Source organism: Leuciscus leuciscus, assembly GCF_965113295.1.
Source record: "Leuciscus leuciscus genome assembly, chromosome: 25".
NCBI lineage: Eukaryota > Metazoa > Chordata > Actinopteri > Cypriniformes > Leuciscidae > Leuciscus > Leuciscus leuciscus.
In genome coordinates, this window is record NC_138724.1 from 6,530,652 (window position 1) to 6,551,240 (window position 20,589).

A 20,589-nucleotide genomic window follows, 5' to 3' on the forward strand; every position below is an offset into this window, starting at 1 on the left:
TATATACAAAATTACAGTCTTGACTAGAATGCACGTGTAAACACAGTCGGTTTTGTCTTAAGTGAACGTAAACAGCTGATAGAGTTGAGTAACAGCATATTGGATCCGTACAGCTCTTAAAGGGACAGCAGCCTGATAATAATGATTTTTTAAAATATTTAGTTGTTTAATTAAAATGAATGACACTCGCTGCTCTTGAATGACTAACTTTTGTAACCTGAATTGTAAGGATTAATCTGTATTTCATTTATTCAGGGAATTCAAGAAGAATTACATTTCTTTAGTATGTCTTACAATACTCAATACTACTGTTAGGCCTAGCTGAAATTTTTACTTTTTGTATTAGTATCTTTATTTTATTTTATTTATTTGTGCTTCTGCTTGAAAATTGTTTATTTGTTGTTCTTTTATTACTGACTGTTTACCTGTCTTTTGTGAATTCAGCACACTTGTGTACGCTATTGTGCAACAATTGCCCCATTGTAAAAAACAAAAATCCACTACATGATCAAACATCTAGGTGAGATAATTATATATATATTTTAAATTGTATAAAAAAATGCAAGTCACCTTCCCATTTTCAAAAATGAAATTCAGGCCCTGAATAAATGTCTGTAAAATTCCTGATTGGAGAATAATCCCTATAAATAATTCTACATGATAAAAAGGCTTCAAATAGATTGGTATCGGTGATCGTATCGGTGAACTTCTTGTGGTCGGCGATCTGTGAATTAGTTTAATAAATGATAATATAACGTTTAGAAATATAATAAATTGTTTTTCTTTCACAGATACATGAAGTTTAAAGTACATTCAAAGCAGATTCCTGAAGTAAGCACTCAAAATTCTTAAATAAGTTTTGTTGTATCTGCAGAAATGGTTAGTAAACGAGCGGATAAATGAGTGGCTGTAAAATGAAGCACTTTTAATGTTTTCAGTCTGTTGAAGAGAAGCGGGACAGTCCTGATCAGACTGAAGAGAACGGCATCATGGCTTCAGCATCATGGTGAGACCAAACACACTCTTCCCTTCAGGTCGGCACACTGTTTTCAACACGAGCACGTCTGATTGCCATCAAGTGAATCTGAAACCAGCCTGATCATGCAGCGCTTACCTGAGACCAATCAGTCATTCAGTTAGTCAATGTAGTTTTACACGTGTGTGTGTGTGTGTGTGTGTGTGTGTGTGTGTGTGTGTCTTCATAGTGCCAGTGGCTCCTCAGAGGAGCAGAAAGTGGCATCTCTCTCACAAGAGCCCAATCTTGATGATCAGCTGGCCTCGTCAAGGTAGGCTTTACATTACTGTCCTTACTAAACAAACATGTCAGACATTCTCTCTTAATCTAATTTATCTGGCCTATTTCGTAAAGAAATGTTTCCCCTATTTGTGTGAACCCTATTTTGGACAGACTCATGCAGTTTCTGAACCCTGATCCACTCAATCCAGACCAAGACTCTCTTGATGCCAAAGTAAGAGCCTCATTGTTAGTTTTCTGTGTTTCCTCATGATGGTGTGTGTTGTGTTGTCTAACCTGGCCTGTGCTGTTTCGCAGGCTGCACGCTGTGATCCGGGTCACCTGGGTGTTGTAGTGCACTCCGCCCTGCGTGTCGAACCCTGCAGAAACCTGGCACGCGCTCCCATCAGCGAGCAATTCAGAAAGGTCAATCAGCAGGCCTTAATAATGTCATATAGGAATATCCATTGCATTATTTTGTTATTTGACACTTCTACTGTAAAGTGCTATGGCCATGTGCCCAACTTAATTACCTTTCTTCTGCTTGCTTCTGAGGTATCATTTGTGACTTTTAACATTTGTGTAAGAGGAAATGGGATTATACTTTAATTAGTGCTGGGCAACGATTAATCACATCCAAAATTAAAGTTTGTTTACATAATACTATATATATGTGTGTGCTGTATGCAATTATTTTGTATATATAAATACACACACATGCATCTATACATTTAAGAAAAAAAAAATATGTAAAAATATTTAAACATAATATATATTAGTATAAATGTATACAGTATATACCTGCAAATATTCCTTAAATATATACATGCATTTGTGTGTATATTTTTAGATAGATAGATAGATTGATAGATAGATAGAAAGAGATATATAGATATAGATATAAAATAATTATACACAGTACACACACATTATGTAAACAAACTTTTATTTTGGATGTGATTAATTATTGCCTATCACTAATTTTAATATAAGATGTTTTTACCTGTTATTTGTGCTCATGATTTGATGTCAGTTCCTGCTGTGGAGGAAGTATAGTGGGCCGAGTGTAGCGGAGAGCTACTGTTGGCCCGCGGTGGCTCGGGGTTTCGACACGGTGCTGGTGTCGCACAGCGGGGACAATCCTCTGTCCTACATTCCTCCTCTGCTGATGCTGTTACAGACGGTCTCTGTCGTCTCCAGTATCGCTGCGCGCACTGGGGTGAGATTCCTAAAGATATCCTAAATGTTTCCAAGAATTTGTAAATTCAGAGAAATTCACAATTTTAAATAGTGTCCGTCCCTTGACGCCGCTCTTGCATGTACTTTATTAGACGGGTGAGCAAATGTACATAAAACAAATCAATGTTATACAGCTCAACATGATGAAATGTTAGAATATGATCAGTATGTTATTCTAATGTTTATCTAGCTTAATGCTAGTCTCATACAGACAAACTAACTTATAGAATATCATTATAACTTTAACACTCAAATGCAGTTTAGTGTGATAGTGTAGAGCAAGTGAAACAGCACTGCGTTACCTCACAAGTTTCATTCATCTAATAAACTGACCTGTGTGAGTTAGGGTTAGCATTTGCTGTTAGTTCGATAGAATTAAATGTCCTTATTCCTTTATATCCGCGCGTGGCGCTGATATCTGTTTCTCATTAGCAGTCGCACACTACTTCATAATCATAATTGAAACTTCATTCCACAGTCATGTTGAAAACATCAATGTATTCACTCATCCATAAACCTCGATACCAACTCTATAGATGTTGACCAGAGCACTGCAATTATTTCTCACTTAAACTACCATCAAATGGATTTCCCCACGCATTTCGCGTCTGTCCTCTGCCATTTAATTTTTCCTCGCTGCCGTGGCATCAGAAGTGCACGTCCATAGGAACCAGTCACGCGCGCAGCTTAGCGGGAACATTGCTTACGGGTTGACTGGTTCCTATGGTGCAGCTCCATCTCTGGGCTCAGTGATCGCCAGACAGTTTTTGCAAACAAGTCCATGTTTCAAACACACTGCTAGGACATATGTGACCCTGGATCACAAAACCAGTCACAATTTTGACCCAACAATACATTGTATGGGTCAAAATTATCGATTTTTCTTTTATGACAAAAATCATTAGGATATTAAGTAAGGATCATGTTCTATGAAGATATTTAGTAAATTTCCTACCGTAAATGTATAAAGCATGTATTTTTATGTGAGTGCAGCACAACCGCGAACATAAATTGACAACTCTACTGGCGATTTTCTCAATGTTTAGATTTTTTTGCACCCTCAGATTCCAGATTTTCAAATAGTTGTATCTCGGCCAAATATAATTTTGAGAAATCTCAATTTAAAAAAATGTACCCATGTGACTGGTTTTTTGTTCCTTGGTCACATATGTCCTAGCAGTGTGTTTACGGTATTATCCAAATCCAAAAAGATCAGAAATGTGATTTTCATCTCAGAGCACACAGTTCTAAACTCTTTTTTCCTCTAATCCTCTTGTCATGATCTGATCCCAGTTGTGCCGCTACACCTTGAGTGTCTGTGTTTGTCTCCAGCCTGTGGCGGTGATTCTGTGTCCGGGCTGGGAGAAAGTTCAGACGGTGCTGGAGCTCCTGGAGGACAGTAGAGCCACTCACAGTCTCCATCCCACCAGTGTTCTGCTGGGCCTGGACCAGGACGAGCCCAAGAAGTTCAAGATCCAGAGGAACTGTGAGTGTCCGTCCGTAGCACACGAGATGTTGAGTGCGGGGAGTCTGGATCAAAACCCAAAGCTGAGGTTGTTGCGTTGCCGTTCCAGGTCAGCTGCTGGTGACGACCCCGTTCTCCATGATGAGACTTCTGGACGCTCAGTGCTTTCTGTTCCTGAGGCTGTGTCACCTGGTGCTGGACGAAGCCGATGTCCTTTATTCTCAAGCTCCTGAGCAGGTGATGCCAAAGAGGAGGAGTGCACAGTTTGTGCCCTTTCAGACCAAATTTATCCCACTTTAAATTAGGGATGAGTCACAATTTTCGAATATTCGATTAGTTGATTTTATTATAGAATATCGAATAGGTTGTGTGATTATTCCTTTTAAAAGAAATCCCCATGTTTTCGGTTCTGATGGGGTGGTGAGGTGACACGTTCATGTAACCAGAGGGTGACGGTGCCAATAACGCATCTAAAAAGCTGTCAATCAACTCTCAGACAACAGAAGAACACATTGTCTCACACCAGAGCATGTGAGCGGAGTGGTGATATTTCCTCCAGAAATAAGTAGGGTTGCCCGTGCAAGACTAAAGTTTTTTTTCTAGTCGACTAGTAGTTAAGTCAGTCTAATCGCATATTTATATTAATTGAATTACTTAAATATATATGGGAGAGAATACTAAACCATAATGAGTGTCAAGTGTCTCGTCTAACTGTGCGCTTTCCCACACTTGAAGAAGACAGGTTCTCACTATTTGAAGATGTAAACTGGATTCCACTCAATGATTAGGCCTTATGGATTATTTCCATCCATTTATTTATTATAGCATTAAGCTATGTAGGTGAAAAACTAAGGTGATAAACATACATAGTGTAAATCACCAGCAAACCCAATAAAATGCATAAATTTGCAGGTTTAACATGACTTAAGTTTAACTTTTGTACAGAACTACATCAAATACTTCAGTATCTTAAGTTAATGAACCATTTAAAACATGAATATTTCACCAAGCCTAAAATATATTGCACATAGGTCTGAGTTGGTAAATATTACACATGCAATTAAAGCTGGTAGGTATTACACAGCCCGATAACAATAAATTACATTCAATGTCATTTACTTTACATTAAAAGTACAAAATAAATGAATTTTAATAGCTTTTACACATTTGTATTAGGGGTGCGCCGATCCGATATTCGGTATCGGTATTAGTCCGATACTGGCCAAAATCACTGGATCGGATATTGCATGAATCGCGGGAGTATAACCCGATCCGATACGATCACGTCCCTTAGTCCTAAATTGTCATACAAATGCTTAACAACACCTGAGAGACATGCCGTAAAGAGAGATGAGCAACACGCGTCACGCAGCGTTGCCAGATTTTCACATACAAATCCCGTCCAATTGCTTCTTAAAAATAGCCAATCGCGTTTCGGGGTGGGAGAGACCGCGGACTTGGCAACACTGGCATCACGTGAACGGTAGCTAGAGGTGAGTGAGGTAAGCCCTCTCAGCAATTAAGTTATCATGTCAGCTGTGTGGAGTTATTTAAAATAAGACGCGATACGTTCATAATTAATAAACTACAGAACAGCGCGAGCAGGAAGCGGCGCGCCTCACGCGGGCACGGCTTATGCTCCGAGAACGGATTACTGCACTAGTGATATAAAACGCATCTTCCCCATGAACAACACAAAGTAAATACACTCGCACGTAACACACACACACACACACACACACACACACACACAGGTCTGTTAACTTAAGCAATACTTTGAATAAGGTAGTCTAATATTTTTCTGACTAACAAATTACTGACACAGTAAAGGGTAGATTTAAATAAAGAAAAACGAAATTTAAATAAAGAAAAACGAAATTTAATTAAAGAAAAAAACGAATTTAAATAAAGAAAAACGAAATTAAGTTAAATTAAAAATGAGATTAATTTAGATTGATAATAAGGGGTAAAAAGCTTAATACATTTTGTTTCTATTGTTCTATTTTCCACAATGTCAAAGCAACGCAGCTTAACCCAAAATACAAGCTCGCAGGCATGCACTTCTGTCCTTACAAACTCCGCTGTTCTGCGCTCTAGCCAGAGAATACTACCGTTGCAGGAACACTTTAGTAGGCCAACTCAAGAAGCATCAAATAACGAGGTTGGGTTCCTTCAACTTTCCATCCTATTAAAAATGGCTAGGCCTTATAAGATAGTTGTAAAAAAGAGTTCTCGGAGCATATAAGCCCTGCCCGCGTGAGGCGCGCCGCTTCCCACTCGCGCTGTTCTGTAGTTTATTCAAAGTTTATTCATTCTGAACGTGTCTCGTCTCGTGTGTCTATCTATATTTCGTCAGATTTTATAGTGTTGAACATATTCAAGCGCGAATGAGAACCATTTCGAGGGGGATGCCAGGTGTAAAAAAAAAAAAAAAAAAAAAACGAATATTCGAATGTCAAATTCTCAAATCGAATACCAACCCACCGAACGAATATTCGAATAGTCGGGTACAGCCCTATGACTACATAAGAGTTTTGTGTTACATCCAGTTTTTGGCACTGGAATTATAATTTTTGTTTTATTTGCACAGTTGCACTTTAAATTTCATTAATTGAATGGTGCTGAATAATTAAAAATACTGCTACAAGTTCTGTTTAAAAATTGTTTTAATAAAAATTAAGCAGCAGTATTGCACAACTGAGTCATGTTGTGGGCTACTTATATAGAACATTTATTGCACTGTTTGAGCATGATGCTTTTTAGATGGCTAGGTTAAGCAGTGCATCCTCCTGACAAATGTGTTATTAACAGCTTAATTAAGAAAAAAATATATGGTATTGTATCGGTATCGACAGATACTCAATTGTGTGTTATCGGTATCGGTATCCTAATTTGTATAGTTTAATTGACTGGATTCTAACGACTAAGACTATGAAATAACCTGTGCTTTTAACCATATTTATCAATTAATTGCCATTTTAATAATTAAACAATCTAAATTTAATTATATAGTCAAATCACTCGTTATTATTTATATCAGATGGATTTTAAGCAATATTTTATAGTATTTAAAGTATTTAAACAACTGACCAAATCATGAATTACCAAATTAAACCAGGCAAATTAGGCAAACGTAAGTAAATCAAATTCAAGTAAATATTAAAAAATATTTCATAAAGTTCAAAAACTCTTTGCTTTCTACAAAACAAAACTTAATGAAGTGGTCAAAATCATGTCTGACCCACTCCATATGTCTCCCGATATATTGGGCATCTTATGATCCTATGATCCTATCTTACTCATCTCATGCGGTTCCCTTTTCATATAATCAACAGATTAAATAAAAAAATTACATTATAAATATGAAACGTATATTTAAGTTCAAGTTATATTTAAGCGTCACACCGCTCCGCTTCGCTCACATGCTCTGGTGTGTAGCCTATACATGCATGTGTGCGCGCATGTGGGGGAGGAGTGCGATTTTCGAATAATAATCGAAAAATACCCAGCGATCTTCGAATATTATTTTTGCTTGAAATGGCCATCCCTACTTTAAATTGGGCTTCTTGAACAACTATTTATATGTGACTATGTATGCGTGTTGAAACTGGCGGTTATGGTAAGGGGCGGGACATTTCCCAAACACACTCGAAGCGCTCGACCAATCACAACACACTGCTCCAGCCGACCAGTCAGAGCACAGTGTGCTTTTCAGAAGGAGGGGCTTCATAGAGACAGCAACAAAATGGAGTGTTACTGACAGACTGGGAAGAGAGGAGCTGCAACAATAGCCAATTTCCGCTGTCGGGCCAAAAGCGGGCGTGCTAGTGCGTGCCAGGGCCAGTCGCGTTTCCACTTGTCACTTCAGGGGCTTGATCGGGCCTCGTCTGTTTTTTTTGTCCGCCGAATACCTTGATCTAAGGCGAGCCAGCTCGTGCTTGAGGAGTGGTTACGAACAGAGGAGTTTAGCAAGAGCAGGAGACGGCAGCGCCAGATGATCCCATATACCAGCTATCATCAGCATTAAAGACTTATAACATAATTTTAGCTCAAAACTCACTTTCTGTGATTGTGATCTCTGTGATTTTACTTTTTGTGATCCAATGTGGATTCTGATCACTGTATAAGGCAGAAATACGCGATGCAAAAGGCTATGCGTGATAACCATTACCATAGTAAACATGGTAAATATAACCGCTTGAAGAAATCAGATAAATCATATAACCTATCACAATCATGTTTTTATCTGTCAGTACTTCTGGTCTCTTTATACTGGACTGTCTGATATCCATATTTAGCTCTGCATATGTCATAAAATTTCGAGAGCTTCCTCTGTTTCTCTGACTGAAAATATAACTGTATTGGGAGAGAGTGCTAAAGTTCCTCAGGTCATATTTTTGGTGGCATATTTGTAGAAATGATCATTATTTCTATATATGATTTAAACCATTGCTTCTGTCCTGTGACTACAAATAAACAAACAGACGCGACTGAATAAGTATGTCCTCTTTCTTTTGTGAAATAACAGTAAATCACTTTATTTCTGTGTGACTAATGTGCAATCTTGACACAAATTAAGTCATTATGATCAGTGTATCACTTTTTATTGTAAACCTGTTGTAAAACATTGATGCTTGGGTTTTAAATCTTTAAGCAAACAAAAGCCCCTTTCACACAGAGATTCCAGAAAATGCACGGATAAAGTGACCTGGGATTTGACCCGGGTTCGTTTGATTTTGGTTCATTCACACTGCCAGTGATTTTCCGGAATCAGAGAGTGCGTTCACACACAACGCGTAAAAATCCCGTAAAGACTCAGCAGCGTCTTAAGTTTGCAAACCACATTTGTGCTTTTTTTCTCTCTGATTCGATCATAAACTTGCGCATTACGTACCGTTTCACAGCTGGCGAACGATCCCGGCTTCAGCGTCATCATTACGACACGGCGTGAATCCCGGGTCGTGTTTGCGTTCACACAGAAGGCGTTCTGGCAAGTTCCCGGCAATATGCCGGGATCATCGCGCCATGTGAAAGGGGCTAAAAAGATGCCAGCAAACAGTCGCTTTTATTATTTTTGTTTAGTGATCTCGCTAGTTTCCATTGATTTCTTGGCGTTACACTACCAGTGATTTAATTTGTTGGTGAAATGATGTGACGTTGTTTGAGAGACGTGTTACGGGTGTGTTTTAGTGAAGCGCTGTAGAGCTTCTGGCCTGACGGTGGAAACGCAGCAAGTTTTTGGCTCGGTGCTCCAGGTCCGAGGCTATTAGCCCCGCCCGCCCATTTAAAGCCCAGCTTACACTGGCCCGGCAGTGGAAATAAGGCTAATGGAGAACATGGGAAAAATAATCAACTTTCAAGCAGGAAAACCTCTTCAAGTAGAGCCCAAAAACAACATCAATACTTTGTGAAAGGGTCATCTCTAATATAAAGAGTGACCCTCAGATTTGTTTTGAACATGTCTCTGAGTAGATGTCGGTGATCCTGAAGCACTTCAAGAAGTTGGTGTCCGGAGAGGAGCGGTCCTCGTGTCCTAGGCAGATCATCGCGGTGGGCGGCCGCTGGAGTGACGGGATCCAGGCTCTGGTGCGAGAACACATGATCTACCCCTCCGTCATCATCACAGTGATGGAGGAAGCTGCGCTGTATGGCAGGGTTCATCAGGTCAGTCCTCAAACGCTGGTGTTTCTGTCCTGTCCTCTCGAGAGCTGGTGTTTCTGTCCTGTCCTCTCGAGGGCTCGTGTTTCTGTCCTGTCCTCTCGAGAGCTGGTGTTTCTGTCCTGTCCTCTCAAACGCTGGTGTCTCTGTCGTGTCCTCTCGAGAGCTGGTGTCTCTGTCCTGTCCTCTCGAGCGCTGGTGTTTCTGTCCTGTCCTCTCGAGAGCTGGTGTTTCTGTCCTGTCCTCTCGAGGGCTCGTGTTTCTGTCCTGTCCTCTCGAGAGCTGGTGTTTCTGTCCTGTCCTCTCGAGCGCTCGTGTTTCTGTCCTGTCCTCTCGAGAGCTGGTGTTTCTGTCCTGTCCTCTCGAGAGCTGGTGTTTCTGTGCTGTCCTCTCGAGAGCTGGTGTTTCTGTCCTGTCCTCTCGAGAGCTGGTGTTTCTGTCCTGTCCTCTCGAGAGCTGGTGTTTCTGTCCTGTCCTCTCGAGAGCTGGTGTTTCTGTCCTGTCCTCTCGAGAGCTGGTGTTTCTGTCCTGTCCTCTCGAGCGCTGGTGTTTCTGTCCTGTCCTCTCGAGAGCTGGTGTTTCTGTCCTGTCCTTTCGAGAGCTGGTTTTTCTGTCCTCTTGAACGCTGGTGTCTCTGTCCTCTCGAGAGTTGGTGTTTCTGTCCTGTCCTCTCGAGAGCTGGTTTTTCTGTCCTGTCCTCTCGAGAGTTGGTGTTTCTGTCCTGTCCTCTCGAGAGCTGGTGTTTCTGTCCTCTTGAACGCTGGTGTTTCTGTCCTGTCCTCTCGAGAGCTGGTGTTTCTGTCCTCTCGAGAGCTGGTGTTTCTGTCCTGTCCTCTCGAGAGCTGGTGCTTCTGTCCTGTCCTCTCGAGCGCTGGTGTTTCTGTCCTGTCCTCTTGAGAGCTGGTGTCTATGTCCTGTCCTCTCGAGAGCTGGTGTTTCTGTCTTCTTGAACGCTGGTGTCTCTGTCCTGTTCTCTCGAGAGCTGGTGTTTCTGTCCTCTCGAGAGCTGGTGTCTCTGTCCTCTCGGGAGTTGGTGTTTCTGTTCTCTCGAGCGCTGGTGATTCTGTCCTGTCCTCTCGAGAGCTGGTGATTCTGTCCTGTCCTCTCGAGAGCTGGTGTTTCTGTCCTGTCCTCTCGAGAGTTGGTGTTTCTGTCTTGTCCTCTCGAGAGTTGGTGTCTCTGTCCTCTCGAGAGTTGGCGTTTCTGTCCTGTCCTCTCGAGCGCTGGTGTTTCTGTCCTGTCCTCTCGAGCGCTGGTGTTTCTGTCCTGTCCTCTTGAGAGTTGGTGGTTCTGTCCTCTCCTCTCGAGAGCTGGCGTTTCTGTCCTGTCCTCTCGAGAGTTGGTGTTTCTGTCCTGTCCTCTCGAGAGTTGGTGGTTCTGTCCTCTCCTCTCGAGAGCTGGCGTTTCTGTCCTGTCCTCTCGAGAGTTGGTGGTTCTGTCCTCTCCTCTAGAGAGCTGGCGTTTCTGTCCTGTCCTCTCGAGTGCTGGTGTTTCTGTCCTGTCCTCTCGAGCGCTCGTGTTTCTGTCCTGTCCTCTCGAGAGTTGGTGGTTCTGTCCTCTCCTCTCGAGAGCTGGTGTTTCTGTCCTGTCCTCTCGAGAGTTGGTGTTTCTGTCCTGTCCTCTCGAGAGCTGCTGTTTCTGTCCTGTCCTCTCGAGCGCTGGTGTTTCTGTCCTGTCCTCTCGAGAGTTGGTGGTTCTATCCTCTCCTCTCGAGAGCTGGCGTTTCTGTCCTGTCCTCTTGAACGCTGGTGTCTCTGTCCTGTCCTCTCGAGAGCTGGTGTTTCTGTCCTCTCGAGAGCTGGTGTCTCTGTCCTCTCGAGAGCTGGTGTTTCTTTCCTGTCCTCTCGAACGCTGGTGTTTCTGTCCTGTCCTCGAGCACTGGTGTTTTTGTCCGCTAGAGCGCTGTTGTTTCTGTCCTGTCATCTGAGCTCTGACGTGTGTGTGTGTGTGTGTGTGTGTGTGTGTGTGTGTGTGTGTGTGTGTGTGTTTGTGTGTGTGTGTGTGTGTGTGTGTGTCAGAGGGTTCAGCTGTGTCTGGACTGCGACAAGATCTCAGTTTTGCTCGGATCTCTGGACTTCCACCCGCCTAAACCCCAGAAAACTCTCATCATTACCAACTCGGCCGAGGAGACAGAGCATGTATATAAGGTAGAGGATTACACCAATCACAGTGAAGGATGAGTAACAATCCACCAATCAGATTTCTGATATCACAAACATTTTGCTTTCATCCTCAACATTGTAGAATGATTTCATGAGTGTATGTCCATATTTCAGGGTTCGTACAAGGTGCTTGAAGTACTTGAAATTTTTTTTTTTTTTTACTCCTGGAAAACCCTTGAAAACAGCCATATTTAAGAATAGGTACTTGAAAAGTGCTTGACTTATTTAAATAGCCTACAATATATATGAAATTACATTTTTTGGAAAAACACAAATACAATCTTTTCACGTAAAATTAACACTGCAGCCCGTCTGATAACCCCCCATTAGACCTTTTCTCGATAAGTACGGGAACATTATAATATAACATATTATTTATTGAACAATAATAGCCATTATAAACTTTGTATTTAATATATATTCTATCTATACTTCTATCTGTAATTTGAGTTTAAAAAAATCCTTAAATACTAAAGATATTGTTTGATAAGTGCGATCTCTGATAGTAGTCCTTGAAAACCAAACAAAGTAGTGCTTAACCCTCTGGGGACCAAGCTGTTTTTGGGGCCCTTGAGATGAACTGACATGCTCTGACATTTGTGCTTTTTTCAGTTATTTATAAACATGTTAATGGCAAAGGTGTAAATTCACTCTATATAGCACAAACAGGCCTACCATAATATGCGAGCAACATGTATGTAGATGTTTGTATTTTTAAGAGAATAATGTTTATGCGTGGTTATTTAAAAAAATTAAAATGAAAGTTGATGAAATAAGACCACAAAACTCATACAAAATATGTGCCCACAAGACTTTTGACTAATGGATGTTGTCCCTTTCAGTTCTAGCTTCAAAATTATGTGAAAATAGTCTTGCTTTATCGTTCACAAAAAAAAATACATTGATTTAAATGGTGTAAAACAGGTTTTGCTTGGAAAGCCAATATGCGAGGGGGAGGAGTAGTTTACACCTTAGTCCCACCCACTCTGCATAATGACTCTGCATAATTAGCCATTCATTCAGGTGTGACACTGACTGAGCCACAATGCAAGGACAAAATATATATTTTGAAGAAGACTTATATTGACCATTTAAGATTTTGCTTACATCTATCTTGTAAATATGTTTTGCTATTTTATTAAAAAGGTTACAATTACAACAATAATTACAATTTCAGCAATATTTCTGCAAAAAAGTACTCTTTCTTTGTAAAAAAAAAAAAAAAAAGATTATAGGCCTACATTTTATCATATGTATTCATTAGTTTGAATATAGCCAACATTGGAACATCTTAGTCTATGACTTTATTTTTGACAAAATAGTATTTTATATATATGAGCAGAAAAGCTTATTTGATGTGACAGTATATTCTACAGTAAAAACTGTACCCAAATCTAGTCAACAAAATGTTGTCTTTCATACTTCGCCTGACTGTAACGCAGTAACTGTAACTGTAAAAGCAGTTTATTCTTTCACACACAGGCGCGATTCATATTTAGGCTACACACTCTTTACAAATATGTACCCTTCATTCATCTCACAGAAACGCGATTCATTTTAGGCTAAACAGTCTTTACAAATATGTACCCTTCATTCATCTCACAGAAACGCGATTCATATTATAGAAACGCGATTCATCTTTTTGTTTACATAAGCCTACAACGTTATTCCATAACGTTATTCCACATTAACACTTGAGAAAGGATAACTTAGCCTACCTCACTCCTCAGCGGGATCTGCTCCTCATATCAGCACGGAAAATTTTCTCCATAAGGTAGGCTATATTATGCCTCTTTGTTTACAGCTGATGTGGGGGCGTTTCACAGACTGAAATGGTTCTCAGAATTTGCGTTTGAATAGCACGCGCTCTCCGGGGCGTGGTCAAATTACTTTTGAATGGCTCGTAATGAGCTCGACTGGAGTCGCTCTCTTTTTATACAGATTACAGAAGCTGATAATATTTGTTTTTTATATAAATTACTTCATTTAAAAGCTGCGATCTCAAGCTTTATGCCCGTGGGTCTGTTTGCCTGTTTGACTGAATTTTCGCAGAGTTATAGATCATTTTCGAACGCGTTTCAAACGGGAGTTCACTGACAGAGAGAAGGCAGAAATCGCATCATGTTAAAGTTTCTTTATTTGTCAAAAAGCAAAACACTTTATTTTTATTGTGAATATACAGAAAAAAAATAGAAACTGAACAGGATCGATTGATGTACCGTATTTTCCGGACTATAAGTCGCTCCGGAGTATAAGTCGCATCAGTCCAAAAATGCGTCATGACGAGGAAAAAAACATACATAAGTCGCACTGGACTATAAGTCGCATTTATTTAGAAATGGATTTAACAAAATCCAAGACCAATAACAAGTTATTTAAACAAATGTCTGTCTGTTTTAATAACTTAATGTCTAAGTTATTCAGCTACCGGTACACAATAGCACACAGAAAAACAGGCTGAATAGGTGTATGTTAACGTAACACATTAACAGTTAGCTACACAATAGCAGAACATACCCGGGAGGCTGAATAGGCTAAATTAACATAACAAGCCAGCGAGTCCAACAGTTATCGGTAAAGCAAGTTCACCAAGCTCCCGCGATCTCATTCCACGTCACTGAATCCGTTGAATTCTTCATCCTCTGTGTCGCTTCTGAACAACTCCGCCAATTCCGGAGGAAGATGAAGCGCCGTCTCCTCTTCTGCGGGGCTGTCGTCAGACTCGGCATCAGTTCCAGTTATTCCTGCCTTTCTGAATCCCGACAGGATGGTTTCGGTTGTCACTGAAGTCCATGCTGTGTCGATCCATCCAAGGACTTGCTGGAAAGTTGCATGGCGCATCCTCCCGGTTGCCGTGAAGCTGTGCTCTCCATCCACCATCCACTCCTCCCACAGGCGACGCAAGACTGCCTTAAAGCTCCGGTTCACAGAGATGTCGAGTGGCTGGAGTACTTTGGTTAAGCCTCCAGGGATGATGACAGGAATGGAGTTGCAAGCTTTTATTTTATCTTTGAATTGTGGCGTTATGTGCGCTCGCATACTGTCCATCACAAGCAGAGCTTTGCGTGTTTTAAAGAAGCCATCAGGACGCTTAGTGTAGCACTTTGTAAGCCAAATGTTCATCATTTCTTGATTCATCCACCCTTTCTCATTCACGGCCACGACAACTGTGGGGGGAGATTCGTCTTTGGGCATGGTTTTCCGTTTGAAAATGACCATCGGTGGCAATTTCGATCCATCTCCACAACATGCCAGCACCACTGTGAAATGTGATTTCTCATGACCAGTTGTCACTATATTCACACTTTTCTGCCCTTTCTCTGCGACACTTCGGCCCATGGGGATGTCAAATGTGAGGGGGACCTCGTCCATGTTGATAATATGATCCGGTGACACGTTGTGTTCAGTTACCTGCTTTTTAACAAACTCACGGAAACTGTCGACCTTAGCTTGGAAGTCTGCTGGCAGTTTCTGACACAACGTTGTCCGTGCTCTGATAGAGAGGCGGTTGCGTTGCATGAAGCGGTAACACCAAGAAGGTCCGCCTGCAAAGTCATTTATATTCATCTCCTTGGCAACTACCAGGGCGTGGAGACGCAACTGCACCGTTGACAAGCCTCTCCCGGCAGCGCGTTGTTCAAGAACCCATCTGTGGACTCGTTCCTCCAGCTCTGGCCATCTTGCTTTCAGCCCGCGATTAGCTTTCTTTGTTTTCTTCATTACAGTTAAAGTAACCTCTGCTTTTCGCCAGTCCCTCACAAGTTTCTCACTCACTCCAAACTTTCTTACTGCTGCTTGATCCAAGATGGCGCCGCGGATGGCTGCCTCGGTGTGGAGCTCTCCAGTTATTGTGTTGTTTTTGTTGGTTTGTTCTGCGTTTAGTCATTCTTTTCCTATCAGTTTCACCAAAGACGAACTACTGGACATTAGGAAACACACACCAGACAACTTTTTCACAGATTTTGATTACTCAGACGTTTTACTGGACATTCTCGTCGGAGGGGCAGCGGTGTTGTTCAAACGCGCGGTCAGACGCAAACGCGGGAAGCGCGCTGGCGCGCTGGTTAAACTCCGCGAGCGCGGCCTCCGCACTGCACTCCCTAGTATTCATCTTGCGAATCTCCGATCTCTTCCTAACAAAATGGACGAACTTCTTCTCCTCACCCGCACTAACAAGGATTTTTTAAACTCCGCTGCTCTGTGCTTCACTGAAACCTGGCTGAGTGAAGCCATACCGGACAACGCACTACATCTGCCGGGCTTTCAGCTGTTCCGAGCGGATCGCATCGCGGAACTAACGGGGAAAACGAGAGGTGGTGGATTGTGTTTCTACATTAACGAAAGTTGGTGTTCAGATGTAACAACACTGAAGAAGATGTGCTCTCCTAATTTAGAGGCACATTTCATAAACTGTAAACCTTTCTACTCGCCGCGGGAGTTTTCCTCATTCATTCTCGCGAATGTTTACATTCCTCCAGACGCGTGTGTGAGCGCGGCGATACAACAGCTGGCTGAACATATAGCTGAAATGGAACAAAGGTACCCAGACTCTCTTTTAATCATTCTTGGGGATTTTAACAAAGCAAATCTCTCCCGTGAACTGCCAAAATACAGACAGCATGTTACATGTCCTACCAGAGACAGTAATATATTGGACCACTGTTACACCACGATAAAGAATGCGTATCACTCCGTCCCACGGGCAGCTTTGGGGCTCTCTGATCATTGTTTGGTTCATCTTATACCGACCTACAGGCAGAAACTGAAATCAGCTAAACCTGTAATAAGGACTGTAAAAAGATGGACCAACGAAGCAGAGCAGGATCTACAGGCCTGCTTCGATTGCACTGATTGGACTGTTTTTGAAGCTGCAGCCACCGATCTGGATGAGCTCACAGATACTGTAACATCATATATCAGTTTCTGTGAGGATACATGCATTCCTACCAGGACATTCTTATCATTCACTAATGATAAACCATGGTTTACTGGGAAACTCAAACAGCTTCGTCATGCCAAAGAGGATGCTTACAGAAGTGGGGATAAAATCTTGTATAACCAGGCCAGAAACAGACTGACAAAGGAGATCAGAGTTGCTAAAAGAAGCTACTCTGAAAAGCTGAAAACCCAGTTTTCAGCCAACGACCCGGCATCAGTCTGGAGAGGCCTGAGGAACATCACCAACTACAAATCACCATCCCCCCGATCTGTGGAGAATCAACAACTGGCTGACACTCTCAATGCATTCTATTGCAGGTTTGAGAAGCCCAGACTCACACCTCACACCCGCTCTGATGTGCACTTCACACATCCACCATCACCTCCTGCAACCCCTCTCCTCCCCCCTTCTGCCATCCAACCTGAGCTTAAGGTCTGTGTGGAGGACGTGAGCCGAGTCTTCAAAAAACAGAAGACTAGGAAAGCTTCAGGCCCAGACGGCATCTCATCTGCTTGTCTAAAAGCCTGCGCTGACCAACTGGCCCCAGTCTTCACGCAGATCTTCAACAGATCATTGGAGCAGTGTGAAGTTCCCTGCTGCTTCAAACGCTCCACTATCATTCCGGTTCCCAAAAAAACTAAAATCACTGGACTTAATGACTACAGACCTGTCGCTCTCACGTCTGTGGTCATGAAGTCGTTTGAAAGACTGGTGTTGGCCTATCTGAAGGACATCACTGGACCCCTTCTGGATCCCTTTCAGTTTGCTTACAGAGCAAACAGGTCTGTGGATGATGCAGTCAACATGGGACTGCACTATATCCTGCAACATCTTGACAGACCTGGGACTTATGCACGGATCTTATTTGTGGACTTCAGTTCGGCCTTCAATACCATCATCCCTGATCTTCTCACAGCCAAACTGACTCAGCTCTCCATGCCATCCTCAATCTGTCAGTGGATCTCCAGCTTCCTGACCGACCGGCAGCAGCGAGTGAGACTGGGGAAGCTCACATCCAGGACCCTCACCATCAGCACTGGCGCCCCCCAAGGGTGCGTTCTCTCCCCACTGCTCTTCTCCCTGTACACTAATGACTGCACTTCTAAAGACCCCTCTGTCAAGCTCCTGAAATTTGCAGACGACACCACCGTCATCGGTCTCATCCAAAATGGTGACGAGTCTGCTTACAGACTGGGGGTTGAACAGCTGGCTGTCTGGTGCAGCTATAACAACCTTGAGCTGAACACGCTCAAAACAGTGGAGATGATTGTGGATTTCAGGAGAAAATCCCCAGCACTCCCCCCTCTCACCATCATGAACAGCACTGTGGAAGCAGTGGAGTCATTCAGGTTCCTGGGCTCTACCATCTCTCAGGACCTGAAGTGGGCAAATCACATTGACTCCATTGTGAAAAAGGCCCAGCAGAGACTGTACTTCCTTCGCCAGCTGAAGAAGTTCAATCTGCCACAGGAGCTGCTGATCCAGTTCTACTCAGCCGTCATTGAGTCTGTTTTAAGCACTTCCATCACTGTCTGGTTTGGTTCAGCTACCAAATCGGACATCAGGAGACTACAACGGACAGTCCGGACAGCAGAGAGGATTATTGGTGCCCCCCTGCCAACCCCCCAGGACCTGTACTCTTCCAGAGTGAGGAAGAGAGCAGGTAAAATCATCACAGACTCCACTCACCCTGGACACCCCCTGTTTGAACTGTTACCGTCAGGACGGCGACACAGATCACTGGCCACAAGAACATCCAGGCACAGGAACAGTTTCTTTCCACAGGCCATTTCCCTTCTGAACACTTAACATGCCCCCCAATGCATATGCCTGTAAGTGCAATACTCCCACTGTCTAGTGCAATATTCTCTTAACTCAGGTGATATTTATATTTATATTATTCATACTACTCAAAACACTGTAAATATGTTCATAATCTGTAACATGCACTAGACTCCCACTGTCTAGTGTAATATTCTTTAACTCAGGTGATATTTATATTTATATTATTCATACTTCTCAAAATACTGTAAATATGTTCATAATCTGTAAATGTTTATTCAGACTAAACCCAACTGTGACCCCTTTTTTTTTTACTTTTTATACTATTTTTATTTTATTTTTTTTTAAATATATTTTATTCTTAGAATTTGTATTACTATGTTTCTTGTTGTATTTGTATTTGTATATGTGCACTGGAAGCTTCAGTACCAAGAAAAATTCCTTGTGGGTGCAAGCACACTTGGCAATAAAGCTCTTTCTGATTCTGATTCTGATTCTGATTGATTGCCGTTTTCGGCTGCATATTTTACTACCTGCAGTTTGTAATCTGCAGAATAGGATTTTCTTTTTGGGGGCATTTTGTTTGCGTTCTGTCTTTCTTAGTTGTCTTTAAGTTAATATTTCACTTAACAGTTTTTCAGTTGTTTTCATTTATTTTTTTCAGGGGTAAAACTAGCTGTAGCCTAGAGCGCATAGAGCGCTCTCTCGTGGCTGTAGACGGTAATGTCACCCCCAATTTCGGCAAGTGAGCGATCCTGTGACGAGTAAATCTTGGTAATGTTGATATATAAGTCGCACCTGACTATAAGTCGCAGGACCAGCCAAGGTATGAAAAAAAGTGCGACTTATAGTCCGGAAAATACGGTATTACACGAAAATGAAAGATCAAAATTAACAGAGCATTTAGTGTTTATTTTCATTGCTAAAAAAAAAAACGAGCAAAACGCGCGGGCGCGTTTTTGGTCCCCAGAGGGTTAAAGTCCTTAAATCCTGGAATTTGTTGTTACAGTATCTGTACGAACCCTGTTTGCGTGTTGTCATTATGGCCATGTATTGAACCACTAATGTAATGCTGATTGGCTCCTGCATCTGATGGGTTTTACCATCTGTCGTTCAGGCTGTGGTCAACACTGCCGTATTCACACTGAAAGCTCATGAAGATGTGACGGACCAGTTTGACTTCGTCATTGATCAGTGGAGGAAAGACATCGGCCATGGAACGCAGGTCATTCTGGGTAAGTGTTTTCTATTTGACATTTCAGCTTTTAAACTAAATGCCTTAAGATGTTTTTCCTTCAGATGCAGGACTTTTCTCTCCGTGTTTTTCCAGCTACAGAGCAGACATTCTGTTATTATTTTTAAGTAAATGCTGCTGTTTGATGCTGCCTATTTTTGTTGTTTGTTTTAAGTGTTTTTTGTTTAGTTCTTTAACTGAGATTAATTCACAAGACAGAATTTCATTGTACTACATGTATAATGACAATAAAGTTCAAGTTAAGTTCTTACATTCTGTTGGATAGCCAAGAAGGTTTTCTTTATGTAAACTGAACGTTCCTCCTAACCTCTGACATCCTTTACCTGCTATTAGTCAATAATTAGTCCTACCATAAATTCTTTGGTAAACTTAAGCCATGAATCTCATAGAAAAAAAGACTAAAATAATTCAATTAACAGAACAATTTGTGTGTGTGTTAAAGGCACAATATGTAATTTTTGCAAAACAAAGGCGTAGCTTGATGACGCCTTGATTTGGCGGAATCATAGGAGTTGTTGTCTTCACCTCTCCAGCCAGTGGAGAATACGAAGGGACTCGGGCAAAAATCATATTCCGGTAATGTATTAGAGATTAATTAACGTTACGAAAGCCGCTGGAGCGATTGCTAATGAAATTGTATTATGTCTAATAAAACATATAGCACGAAAACACTGAAATCGAGGGTAACACGGGTATGATGTCATTGATGTCATTCTGGTTAAAACTGCTTATTTCTCTGGATTTTAAACATTCTTAGAAACATCTGGGATAATGTAAGTATACAAATCAACCGAATATATATAAAACCTTGTTCTAGTGGTTTTTGAATATTTGAATCCAAAAATCTCACATATT

General features: G+C 41.7%; 1 protein-coding gene across 1 annotated transcript in view; it reads left to right on the forward strand.

Moving 5' to 3' along the window:
- tdrd12 (tudor domain containing 12) overlaps positions 1–20,589 on the forward strand; it is a 59,800-nt gene that overhangs the window by 18,328 nt on the left and 20,883 nt on the right. The window contains exons 12-22 of the mRNA XM_082159638.1: positions 792–831; positions 939–1,006; positions 1,206–1,286; positions 1,409–1,469; positions 1,553–1,660; positions 2,268–2,453; positions 3,806–3,959; positions 4,048–4,175; positions 9,411–9,602; positions 11,615–11,743; positions 19,597–19,714. Of these exons, the coding sequence (XP_082015764.1) occupies positions 792–831; positions 939–1,006; positions 1,206–1,286; positions 1,409–1,469; positions 1,553–1,660; positions 2,268–2,453; positions 3,806–3,959; positions 4,048–4,175; positions 9,411–9,602; positions 11,615–11,743; positions 19,597–19,714 (1,265 nt within the window). The remainder of the gene's footprint in view (positions 1–791; positions 832–938; positions 1,007–1,205; positions 1,287–1,408; positions 1,470–1,552; positions 1,661–2,267; positions 2,454–3,805; positions 3,960–4,047; positions 4,176–9,410; positions 9,603–11,614; positions 11,744–19,596; positions 19,715–20,589) is intronic.